The 13409-nt window shown below is 42.7% G+C and overlaps 1 protein-coding gene across 1 annotated transcript; it reads left to right on the forward strand.

Annotated features, from left to right (window-relative positions):
• The first annotated feature begins 5605 nt into the window (after positions 1–5605).
• On the forward strand, positions 5606–11410 carry LOC116219493 (cAMP-specific 3',5'-cyclic phosphodiesterase 4B-like). Its single transcript, XM_042703695.1, has 3 exons — positions 5606–5614; positions 6601–6818; positions 10435–11410. Exons 1-3 carry the CDS (start codon positions 5606–5608, stop codon positions 10631–10633), a joined length of 426 nt encoding a protein of 141 aa, XP_042559629.1. The 3' UTR covers positions 10634–11410.
• Positions 11411–13409: the final 1999 nt, after the last annotated feature.

The raw sequence follows: 13409 nt of genomic DNA on the forward strand, positions 1-13409 counted from the left end.
TTCATCATGTAAAGATCCGTGATGAGGCCGAGTAGAGATACAGGTAGTCTTCACACGGAGCAATCGATCAGCTATGATGCTTTGCAGAGCAGGCTTGCGCTGTAGTCTTGGCTACTCTCGCAGCGAATGAGAGGGAGCCGTTGCAGGTTCGTCTGCTCAGATGCAAAGCCTGAACGCTGATTTCTCCTCTGACTACACCGGCCGTTCTCCGAAGACTACCCAAAGTGAGCAGCGGGTAAGACTCCTACTTTAACCTAAAATCTCACAAAGGGTTTGTCGGTTATACTGTGAACTTGCTTTGGTCATCTCGAGTAGACCAAGAAATTGTGTCATGGTTAAGTTATATCATATTTAAAGTGTAGAACTTTTTCAGTAAAGACGTAATGTTAGCCTACGCTATCGCCTCGCGCAGCACACTAATTCTTAACCTCCACACGCGAATGATTTTACTCACTTCTCGGAGCAATGCTGTTCTATATCTTCTTCTGCCATCAACTTGCATAGGCTATCGGGCTTTAGCCAGAGTTAGTGCTGTTGAAATGATAGCTATAAATGCGGTACTGTGTGTTTTTTGACGTAAGTCCAGTGTCAATAATTAGGCTAAATGATTCGACAGAATGTGATTTAATGCTGGTAAAAACTCCGCAACCATCTGAAATGACGAAGCCTAAACCATCATTCTTTACAGTTCGTCCATGCTGTGTTTCGAACCCTAACCCTGGTCATTAATGAATTGCCTACCCTGCCAGTTATTTTGAGTTGCTTTATGGTCCTCTCTGCATTTACCCGTTGCCCGTTGTTAAAATATGCAAGATCAGAACAAGTGCGCCTAAGGGGTAGCCTAAATTTCACTTTTGAGGTCGCCTACATCAGTGTAATACAATTCAAGTCTATACACCCAGATAGTAATCGGTGATCCAATGTGTTGTTTCCTACAAGATTGTATTATTGTACAATGTATTATGACATTCTGGAAACAGCATGGCCATTGTTCATTCTCATGTAAAATGCATGGCAATTAATTATGATTCTCTTTCTCTCACTCTCTGGCTTTCTATTTGCTAGAACACTGTAATTCATTTTTAATTACCACCCACTGTTACAGTTCTGACTGTCCATTTAATGTATTGTGTATCAGTACAGACCTTATTAACTGAGGAAAATATTTAAGATCTTTCTTTTGGTCATCTCATCAAAGGAAGAACATGTATTTATGGTTGCAAATCTAACCCTACAGCCTATTCTAAATGTGTAAATAACAGATGGCTCTTTGGGTGTAGTGTTTGGTTGTCTGTAGATAGTGTCTCAGCTTAACGGAAAATATGTAGACTACCCAATCAGCTTTGCAGTGTTGTCCTGGTCCTCTGTGGTCATAAGGCAAAGTGATCATAAAATTATCTCTCATGTACTCTTTAGAGTGGCGATTTCAGACACGAACGACAAATCCAGAATAACAGTCAGCATCAAAGCAGCCTGATCACATCAGTTTCTTTCAGTTATGTTGTGACGGATTCAGAATTTCATGGAAAGCGGACAATTTTACCCCTAACTGAACACCTTGTCTAGAATTAATTTCACTGCGAGCTAATCTAATTGAGTTGGAAGGCGGTTTTATGTATGATTACTCTTGTGTGTCGTGTAACAGAAGTATCCTTTGTTCAGGCTTCTGATGACTTTGGATGTGATGGTCATTACTTTGCTCCCCACAGACTACCATTTGTTAAAAGTTTGTGTGACATGTGATTCATTGGTCAGTGGTTCTGGGCTTTTTTCTGTGGCTGACGTCACTGTCTCAAGCTGTTTGTCGTCACACACTGTTGTCAATAGACAGACCCCTCAGAAATTATACTGCCAGTGGAATGCTCACTGTCACAACACTTTCTAGAGGGACAAGAGAAGGACGAGAAAGCCTCTGAGTGAGTTGGCGGGGTACTTTGTCTTCTTCTCCTAGCACTAACACAAGTCAAAGGAAGAGTTGCCATGGATACACACACACACACACACACACACACACACACACACACACACACACACACACACACACACACACTTATATATATGGTAAGTGCTTTGTCTTTTGTGCATTGGACCATGAAGGTCTCACTATGTAAGATCATAGCTAACTGCTTTTAACATTGATTTCCTGACTCCTGTCTGTGTCCCTAATGAATTGATGTTGTGAACTGACTTGGATACCACTCATGCCTTGACATGTTTAGAACCTTTCAGCTCATTTTCCTCCGCTGATAACTGATCCTTCTGTTTGGTGTCAGAGAGAGACAATTAGCGTATGCAGGTTTATCTGCCTGTCATGGATTCATATTTCATCTTTTAAGATTTTAAGATATAGCATCACTTATGTTGTAGTACTTACTTATACCTGCACGTATCTGTAAATACGATTATTTATACTTTTGCACTTCTGGTTAGATGGTAACTGCATTTAATTGGCTTTGTACCTGCACTCTGCACGATGACAATAAAGTTGAATCTAATCTAACCTAATCTAGTTTAATCAAATCTAATTTAAATTTAAATTTTAAACAGCTGCCTGGGACAGTGATTTTGTGCTCCTTGGTAAGTGCATGAAAAGCTGTTACATCTAGAACAGAACGGATGTAGTACTTAAAGCCATGTGGACGATATTTATTTATAGATGTTTCCTAAGATGAACACTTAGATATAAAACTCAAATTGCCTCGGTGCATTTTCTGAGCAATTTAAGCAATACAAGTCTTGTGTGCAATTTCAGCAATATGTCTAGAATGCAGGGTTAAGGGTGACACTAAGTAATCAAATGTAACATGAAAAGATGGAGAGCCAGTGCAGAAAGTCAACACACTCATGCCTGGTGATAGACTTGTCTGCCATTTTGTGTTTCTAACATATAAGACCTGCCAGCTGTGAGATGCAATGGCCTTTTTTTGACCTCACCAAGCAATCTTCTCCACCACTTTAGCAGTTGACTGTAGCAATATCTTAACCATCAGATCTGTAATTGAAAGAACCAGACCATCAAATTGAAATGACTTGCAAATGTCCCTATGGGAACCATATGATTAACGTCATACCTAAATTGCACCAAAAGGGATGCACAAAATAATGTACCGCTAGCCAGGAAATGAAAATGACAGTACAAACCTGAGCCCCTGAATCTCATCGCTGTCGCTCTCAAAAGTGCATTTTAAATTAATTACTTTGGAGATCAGGGATCTTTCGTTTTCTGGCATTAGCTTCAGCTGCCCTGACTATTTACTATGTAGCTTTGTTCTCCGGCTCGGAAATGAGAGCAGCAGAAATGTAAAAACAGCTTTTACAACAGGACATTGCAAAATATATCACCGAAATACATGGGTTCGCAAGTTAGCTAGTTTTTATCAGTGTTAACTATGCTGTTGTTGGTGGTTGAGAGGAAAGTCTCTTGGCTGTGCGCTCATAAGCTCTCTAGTTTCACACAAAAAATCTCAGTTACACTTCAACATGATTTTTTCCATCATTGTTCAATACATGACAAAAGAAACACTTCTAAGGAAGTCTTAATGAACGTCATCTTTGCAGTGATTAGATTAGATAGATTAGATTAAACTTTATTGTCATTGCACAGAGTACAGGTACTGAGGCAACAAAATGCAGTTAGCATCTAACCAGAAGTGCAAAGTAGAAGAGTGCAGAGTATGTGCAAATGGTAATATAAATATAGATAAATATGGTATGTACAGTATGACATAAGATATAAGTGGTATGAGCAGTAAGAACATGAGCAGCAATAAAGGTGATTAGTGCTGATGTGATATAGATATATGTAAAGTGCAGGTGAAGTACAGGTGAAGGTGGCAGTAGAGGTTATAAAGTTATAAATGAGGTAGGAGACATGATAAGATATAAGTACGATGAATATGGATGACAACAATTTAACATAAATAGATATATACAATGAACAATTTAGTGCAAATGTTCAGTGGCTGGAGGTAGGTGTGTGGCAGTCAAGCCAGGGTAGAGAGTGTGACCTATTTTGGCATTCTCTAATGCAGCAGTTTCATGTTGCAGTCAGTGAAACCCTCAGATCATAACTACAGATCTTTGTTACATAGAGTTTTCTTTTTTCTTTTCATCAATTTGACCTTTCTGATTGGAGAGAAAAATCATTGCCTGACTTTGATCTTGTGCCATTTTTACTGCTTGATGACTCGGCAAAACCTTTTGGAATTAATTTTTTTGGCATCTTGAAAGGAATATTGTTTATGAAAATCATATCATTCTAAATGTAGAATGTTATACGTACATGATCTAGCCAGGTGGTTTCCAAAGTAAGTTAAAAACAGATGAGTATGTAGCGTATGTAAACAATGCAATGTAAGGTAAGGCAAAGACTTTTGTAAGACTGGATGTTGTTAATGAATTTGGGCATCACATAACAAAATAGATCTTATGCTAAACAAGCGCCGACAAAGTGGACCACACTCTGACCTGCCCTGCTGTGAGTGAAGTATTAAATGTAGTGAGCACTGTGTCCAACATGTAAAGGAGACGGGTACTGTACTCTCCCTCTGTCCATTTAGTGAGCACTGTGTCCAACATGTGTGTCATGTAAAGGAGACTGTTACTGTACTCTCTCCCTCTGTCCATCCCCAGGTGTTCCGTCCCTTTCCAGATCAACTCCAGGAGGACGAGGCGTTGGCTGCGCTGTCCCTGTCTGAAGAAGAAGAACCATGAAGAAGAGTCACAGTGCTCTCGCGGTGTCTCCCAGTGAGGTGAGAGGAGAGGAGAGGGGAGGAGAGGAGAGGGGAGGAGAGGGGAGGAGAGGAGAGGAGAGGAGAGAAGAGGAGAACTCCTTGTTCATTACCATACCCTCGCCCCAATGTCTGATGTTTGAAGTTGTCCCATCCCCCCCAAGGCGCAGGAAAAAGGGAATGACTGTTGGTACAGTAATGAGCAGCCACACCTCAGTCAGGCCATTGGCAGCAGAACTAGGGCAGGACTGTGGCTGATGAGTCACAGGCACATGACCACAGGAACAGACTGGCCACCCACAGGGGTGGACTGCAGAGAGGGAGCTGGAGAGGGCCACAGAGAAGGCAAGCTAGGCAATCTGTCTACCCTCTCGCAGATGAAGAATCATCCTGTTTTTATTCTTATTTTTGTAGCACTAGAATCTCTTGTTTCTCTTGGCGAATTCCACAGACGCTAGGTTTGATTTTTCTTACCTTTGACTCTGTTATGAGATGGTACGTTTTCAGTTGGTAGCTCACTGACATAGAATATTGAAAAAGGAGCAGTGAGGGTTGCCATGGAAACCTCACTTGTCCTTGAGAGAGAGCGGTGTCTGACAGCTGTTCCTATGGCTCAAATGTACTCAAGATGATTCAAGGCTGGCCGGGTTCACTTTCTTTTAGTTCATCACATTGTAGACAGCTTTCAATAATGCAGGCCAAAAGTCTGGCCTACTTCATCAAGTAGGAAAAAAATAAACACCTCCACTTTCTTTCTCTCTCTCTCTCTCTCTCTCTCTCTCTCTCTCGTTCTCTCTCTCTCGTTCTCTCTGTCTGATTTTCTGTAGATTTTGATCAATGGTTTATGATCTTTGTGTATTCTAGTTCTGCCAGACATGATTACTGTATTGTCAGGTCAAACTGAATTGATTTGCAATTATGGTAACACCCTAGCAAAAGCTGTATCAAACTATAAATATGTGGCCATGTGTCGCTATTAAAAAGAATACAAAATCAGTAGTGCTGGGTGACGAACATGCCACAGATCTAGTCACAGACAAGTCAATGTCATTGGCCATGAATTATTTAAACTTCTCTGGCGGGCCATCACTTTGAAACATAAAAACCAAAGGGTTATGCCGAACCTCTGCGAAAAACAAAAGTCACTGGTGGATAAGAACTCTGACAGTTACGGTACATTGCAAAAAGTTTTCAGAAGCTTTACATCTGAGTAATTGTACTGTGTAACAACATTGTCATGCATTAAATGTGCATTTTGTAGTGTATTTCCTTGATTTAAAATAGACTAGACTAGACCTTGGGTTTTACACACCCTTCTGTTACTTGTCTCTAGTCTATCCAGGGACCGTAGTCTACTCATCGTATTTTCTCAGTGTATCCTAGTCCCCCTAGCTGCTCCATTGTACACCTAGTGGCTGCACACAAACTAGCCTCCTTCTCTCCAGTGAAGCATAGAGCGCCACCTGGTGTTCAAACAAGCAAACTAAAACAATCCACGTTTGCCAGTTCTTGACACAGTGCCCCCGGAAGCTGTTTATCAGTTGCATCCCTGTGCACCATTCATTGTCACTGTTCATAGTGAACTAAGAGCCAACCCCTGAGACGTAAATAGCAATTGACACACAGCCAAACATTAATATTGTGAACGGTAAAGAAAACAAGGCGTGATATAAGTGATATAAGTGATATCATGCATTGTGAAGTGTTTACTCCAGTTAATACTGAGTTATATAAAAAAAATGCTCTGGAGCAATTCTTTTGAAGGAGTTCAGTTACGTCTTCTTTGGTCCTCTTTATTCTTCTTCTGGTAATCTGGAGGCCATCAGGTCATTTCCCTACACCCTTCTCACTAACACGGTGCCCTTCACAGGAGAGCAAAGACCTCTTGGGGGTGCACCTCCTCGGCAGCACTCTGGGGGTGGACCTCCGCAGGGGTCGCAGACGCCACTCGGGCACCCTGCAGCTGCCCCCGTTGTCATGGAGACAGGCCGAGAGGGCCCGCACCCCGGACGAGGACCCCGTGTCCAGGCCCTCATCTCTGCTCTTCCCCAGCCCCCCGCGCATCAACATCACAGTCCCCACCGAGGGGTGAGTCCATCACATCCAAATGTTTTCTGAAATTCTCACATGCCTGTGTTGAAGACATATATAGTATATGGGCTGTGTTGTGGGTGGCACTCAGATTTGTGAACAGAGAGCACTTTAGGTGCATTCTGATGCACTTCTGCTCAGCACATAAACATGCACACACACACACACACACACACATCAGCCGCACACAAATCTGTTGGCGGTAAGGGAGTCGGGATAAGGGCTTGTCCTGTGTGTCCCAGGTTGTCAGCGCATTTCTTTTTATTTCCATAACACGGCTCCATAACAGTTTTGATGTGTGTGTGTGTCTGTGTATGTGTGTGTGTGTGTGCTGTAAAGGCAAAGTTACACTGAGGATATTTTATGGGGTTGTATTTCATCAAGTGTCTTGACAGTCCCAAAGGGACAAAAAGAAAGAGAGAGATAGAGAGAGAGGGATGGAATAGAATCCATTCTTTCTACACCCACCCCAGATCTTGTGCAGGGCAGAGGCCATGAGGATTCCACAAATGGACTGTTGATGGTGACACAAGAGTTCTATTGCAGAACACGCTAGAAATCGAGCGAGAGAGGCATGGGCAGAGTAAGGCGCTGTATGTTCAGTTAGGGAAGTGGGCAATTTGGGATGTACGTGAAGAAGGAGCAAAAAAGGGGTATAAAGCTGTCGCTGAGGTGATGCTCCTGTTGTTGATCTTCGACTGGTAAAGTGAACATGTCAGCTGAAGAAATCGGACCAAAGCCCCTGGAGACAGATACCGCTCCTTGGTCCGAGCGTGAACAAACACCCACTCAGCATGATCCAAAAGAGCTCCAACAGAACCGTATCGTCCCCAAGGAACAGGCCGAGCCGCAAGCTGTGAAACCATCCAGCCTAGAGTGTCAGTCATCCCCTGGGAAAGTCTCACCCAAGAGTTCACCCAGTCATTTCCGCAAGCTGGTAGTGAACAAGACTCTTCGTCAACGCCGACGCTTCACTGTCGCCCAAAGCTGGTAAGGCTGAGAACGTGTATGTATGTATGTATGTGGGGGGGAACTGCAGAGACTATAATTTGAGTGTCTTAGTAGTTCTCTGGTACTGTCAAAGCTCAGCTACCTTTCTCTTCTTATGATGCTGCCCTATGACATATAGCCTATGACTGTTTTTTGTTTTTTTAAATGATTCAAACACACACATGGCTTATATATTATGATGGTACTTAGGCTTTGCGTGTCCAATACTCAGATGTACAGAGTTTGATTGCGTGACGGTTCTAATTTCAGCAAAGTTTTGAGAAAGGTAGAATGAGTTCATAAGTCTCAACTTGTTTTTAACCTAGATTCAACATTATATGAGACTTCAAGACGAGGTATCAGATTATAAGTAACAGTGGTCATGTAGTTTAGCAGTTGTCGATGCTGAAACCTGTGACCACTCACCACATTTGACACAGGAGAATATATCAACATTAGACTGATCCTCTGTTTCCCAGTGATTGGGCCACCTTTTGGTCTAGTTGCCTTTGCTCATCCTACCCTTTGGCTTACATCTGTTTGATGTAACACTGAAACTTCCTGATTCCATGTTCCCTTCCTTTTCCTTTTTAAATTCCTGCCAGTCTGAAATGCTCCAACTCTCTGAATAAACCACAAAAGGTGTAGTGCTGTGTTTTTCAGCTGTTCTTGCCTCAGCAGCGACTACAAGGACCTTGTGTTTTCATGTTCCAGCTTCTATTCATTTCCTGCAGAGTGTGTTCATGTCTCAACTTTGTACTCGTAATCACCTCTCTGTCAAGATTTGTATAAAGGAGCGTTGTGACGTTAAGGGACGTTAGTTAAGCGCAACGGAGATGCAATAAGAGACTCTCGGAACGCGCGCGAGAGAGAGACAGAGACAGAGAGAGAGAGAGACAGAGAGAGAGAGAGAGAGAGACAGACAGAGAGAGAGAGAGAGAGACAGAGAGTGACAGAGAGAGAGAGAGAGAGAGAGCGGTGGAGTGGAATCCATTTTCCTTTAATCCACCCCAGAGCTGTTGGCTCTCCCCCTCTCTCTCCCCTCTCTCTCTCTCTCTCTCTCTCTCTCTCTCTCCCTCTCTCCCACTCGTCCCCTGAGCCCTGTGCTCTCTGCAGTGGCATGGAGGAGGTGGCTGCTGCAGGGCTGACATGTTCAGGCTCTCCCCCTGCCCCTGCCCCCGGGCCCAGCCCCGCTTTGACTTCAGTGAGGAGGTGATCAGGGGAGGTGCTCCTCCTCCTGCTCTCAGGTGAGCTGACCTCCTCGCTCTCTCTCACTCTCTCTTTCTTTCTGTTTCTCTCTCTCTTTCTTTCTGTATCTCTCTCTCTCTCTTTCTTTCTGTTTCTCTCTCTCTCTTTCTTTCTGTCTCGCTCTCTCTCTTTCTCTTCCTCTGTTCTACCTTAGGGTTTATAAAGTAAGGAAGGAATGAAAACACCAAAATGTTTCCATATTTGAATCCATTTTTGTTTCATAATCGTACAGAATTTCAGAATCAGACAATGATTGGAGCAGTTTTTTTCCCTGAGGTTTGTCTAGCTAGTGACAGTGTGTTTTAGTCTGAGTTATCCCGTACGCTGACTTGTTGAGCATGGCATAAGTGAAGCCAGCATCCGAGGTTCAGCATCTCAGGCGGCACAAATAAGAGGTGGCGTGTGGCCATTTTCATCGTGTAAGCGTAATGTGCTCGGGAGTGCCTGCGTTTCGTCAGAGTGCCAGCATTTTCTGCCCCATATTCAGAGGCTGCATACTTAGGTGTTGGGCTATTGCTGTTAGTTCCATATAATTCTGCGTGGATAATCCATCCTGCCCAGATTAGTGGGGAAAGTGCCATAGAAAATGTAATTTGGCTGAAATGCCATAACCATGTTGGAATGTCTTAATCCACCTAGCAAATGACATGGGATTAAAATCATATGAGTGCAATGGAGGTGTGTGTAGTGTGAATCTGGCTGGATGTGTGCAGTAGAAACCAAAGTCATATTTCACTGTGAAGACTGTGATTGGTGAGAACATGTAAACTGAGATCAAATTGAACTGACATGCATTTTTCTATGAATGTCAGAAAAATAGAGTGATGAAGACTTTGGTGTGTATACAGAGTGTTGCTACTGGTATTCCAGCAGGTGATTCATTGTAACACAGAGACTATTTAGACCTCTGAACTTTATATTTTGACCAGTGACCACTGGTCATTGGTGAAACATGTAAATCTTTGGGGTAATTTTGGGTAATTGCCGTGCCTTCACACACATACACTGTGTCTGAAAATATCTGGACACACACATTCTTGAATGTATTGAAAGCACTTCAGTTCTTACACTATTCACCCAATATATATATAATCACCCTTACGTCAGTGCCTAGATGTTGGCCATTTAATGCCATAGTTGTATTATCATTTCCAATCCAAGCTAAAATAACCAAAGCATTGTTTGGCACTGCACTGTAATTCCATATTGTTAGCAACGCATTACATTTCTGGAGGTTTAGTGTCAATACTGCTGCCGGTACATGCTCATTCATGCATGTTCATTTGTGGACGTGCTGTGGCACCAGTGCATGTTCACCGGGATACATGGCTCCATAGCATCAGGGGTACTTCAGTCCTGCACGTTTGTGTTGCAGTTTTGACGTTGAGAATGGGGCATCAGGCAGCGGCAGCCCTCTGGACCTCCAGGTGTCCCCCGGCTCTGGCCTGGTGCTGCATCACAACATGGCCAGCCACGGCCAGCGCCGCGAGTCCTTCCTGTACCGCTCCGACAGCGACTACGACCTCTCACCCAAGTCCATGTCCCGTAACTCCTCCATCGTGGGCGAGCTGTGAGTGACACACACATAAACGCGCAAACACACATGCACACACACACATAAACGCACACACACACACACACATGCACACATCAAACCTCACAGTCTGATTAACAGTTATTCACTCAATGTGTCAGATTTCTTGTTCATGTCGGTGTTATTGTTCAAATTGAATGAATTTTTAATAATGAGTATTTGAACCATTAAGTATTATACATAATGCATATATTCTAACACAATAAACATTTGCTGTGTAGTATTTTGAGATTGGATTGGGTTTGGAAATAACGTTATTTGTAGTACTTCTCTTTTCAGTATCATTTAACGTTTTTTTTTTTTTTACATTTTTCTATTTTCCAGCCATGGAGAGGATCTGATTGTCACACCCTTTGCTCAGGTGGGTCATTTTTAACATCATGCTAAAGAATTAGACTAGTGAACTAGTGAATTAGAAACGCACAACCTGAGATGCCATGTTAGACTAGTGAATTAGAAACGCACAACCTGAGATGCCATGTTTGACTAGTGAATTAGAAACGCACAACCTGAGATGCCATGTTTGACTAGTGAACTAGTGAATTAGAAACGCACAACCTGAGATGCCATGTTAGACTAGTGAATTAGAAACGCACAACCTGAGATGCCATGTTTGACTAGTGAACTAGTGAATTAGAAACGCACCACCTGAGATGCCATGTTAGACTAGTGAATTAGAAACGCACAACCTGAGATGTCATGTTAGACTTGTGAACTAGTGAATTAGAAACGCACAACCTGAGATGTCATGTTAGACTAGTGAACTAATGAATTAGAAACGCACAACCTGAGATGTCATGTTAGACTTGTGAACTAGTGAATTAGAAACGCACAACCTGAGATGTCATGTTAGACTAGTGAACTAATGAATTAGAAACGCACAACCTGAGATGTCATGTTAGACTAGTGAACTAGTGAATTAGAAACGCACAACCTGAGATGTCATGTTTGACTAGTGAACTAGTGCAGGGGTTTTCAACTGGTTTTGTCCCAGGGACCACCATTCTGACTAGAAAGTAATTTGCGGCCCACTGATGTGTCTGCACGAGCGTGCGTGTTTGTAACCGCCGCCACGCCCCCTCCCCCCGCTCAGATATTCTGCCTATAACACTTAAATATGTGAAATTATCAGGGTACATTGCCAGCCGCCACCACGTCCCCTCCCTCTGCACAGATATTCTGCCTATAACACTTATATGTGAAATATGTGAAATTATCAGGGTACATCGCTAGCCGCCGCCACATCCCCCCCTCCCCCTGCACAGATATTCTGCCTATAACACTTAAATATGTGCAGTTATCAGGGTAGATCACTAACCGCCATCGCCACGCCTCGTGTAATTTCTTCGATATTTTTCACGATATTCAAGAGTAATCTGAAATATCAAAGCGAATTTATAAAAATAAAAAAAATCAATGGTGAACTCAACATAGGCTCATGTCGCGGACCCCCTGCAATGCCGTCGCGAACCACCAGGGGGCCACAGACCCCCGGTTGAAAACCCCTGAACTAGTGAATTAGAAACGCACAACCTGAGATGCCATGTTAGACTGGTGAACTAGTGAATTAGAAACGCACAACCTGAGATGCCATGTTTGCTTTTGTACTCCGCTGTAGGTCCTCGCCAGTCTTCGCACTGTAAGGAACAATGTCACCGTCTTGACGAATGTCCAGTGTCCATTAAATAAGTAAGCACACTAAATGTTTTATCAAAACTGGACTTTTTCACTTGAAAGTTCAGTATAGCTGCAGACTGTTGGCAAGTTGTGGTGTGTCTGGGAATGTGATAATGTCATGTTTTATGTGTTCACCACTAGAGGGCACAAGTACCTCAGTGTTGATGCACACTGGATGTTTCAACTTAGAGGGCGCTGGGGGGACCAGTTGGGACATAGACATATATACATATATACATATACACATACGTATATATGTCTATGAGTTGGGACACCATGATAGCAGTGAAAAGACAATTCACATTGCCCCAGCATGCACTAACAAACACAGGTGTCCTTACATTCTATATAGAAGTTGGCTGTTGCGTTTAGAATTTTGTGATAAATAACCGCCATTATCAGACTGTCCCAACAAACAAACTCAACAACAACAAACAAATATGCGTCAGGTGTACATTTTTGTTTTAAAACATAAATTAGTAACTAGTAATTTTGCCAATATTAACACCAGCATTGATGTGTTTCATCACAGTTCAGTCATGTGATTTGGTTTACAGATCAAAGAAACACATTTTAGTGTGCAGTAAAATGGTTTGATTTGGTTCCCCCTTTTATGATGACTCAAGATGATTCAGTGATGGATTGCTTCAGTGCCTGTCAGGCGGGACGTGCTTTGACGTGTTCTCATAGTGCATATCAAGGTCATGGACACGTTGTATTAGAAGTGTTGCTGACGTAATGAAACATAATTTAGCTCTGTCCTTGTTATGTCCTGAACTGGAAAAGGAGGTTTATGTAATAATATTGCAACACTATGAGATATAGTCAGTCTGTCGTCTGCAGAAGAGATGAAGTGACGTATAATTCATTGTTTTGATTATTTAATTACTTAGATTAAGGTCAGCTTGGGTGGTGGTGTGATCCTTCAGGTTTTCTTTTCAGTGACTCATGCTGTTCATTGGCAGTCTTTCCCTCTTTTGAACGGGATCTCTCACTTCCTTACGTGAAATCAGAGACCACTTAATCACAATGCTGTTCTTTTCACCCTGTGTTGTTACAGTGATACTGTTGCTATGCCG

This window comes from Clupea harengus, chromosome 25 (assembly GCF_900700415.2).
Source record: "Clupea harengus chromosome 25, Ch_v2.0.2, whole genome shotgun sequence".
NCBI lineage: Eukaryota > Metazoa > Chordata > Actinopteri > Clupeiformes > Clupeidae > Clupea > Clupea harengus.

Excerpts from the sequence above, each read along its gene's own strand:
- LOC116219493 (XM_042703695.1), top strand. Across the intron at positions 6,819-10,434 it reads ATCACAGTCCCCACCGAGGG|TTTTGACGTTGAGAATGGGG; the intron begins GTGAGTCCATCA and ends TTTGTGTTGCAG.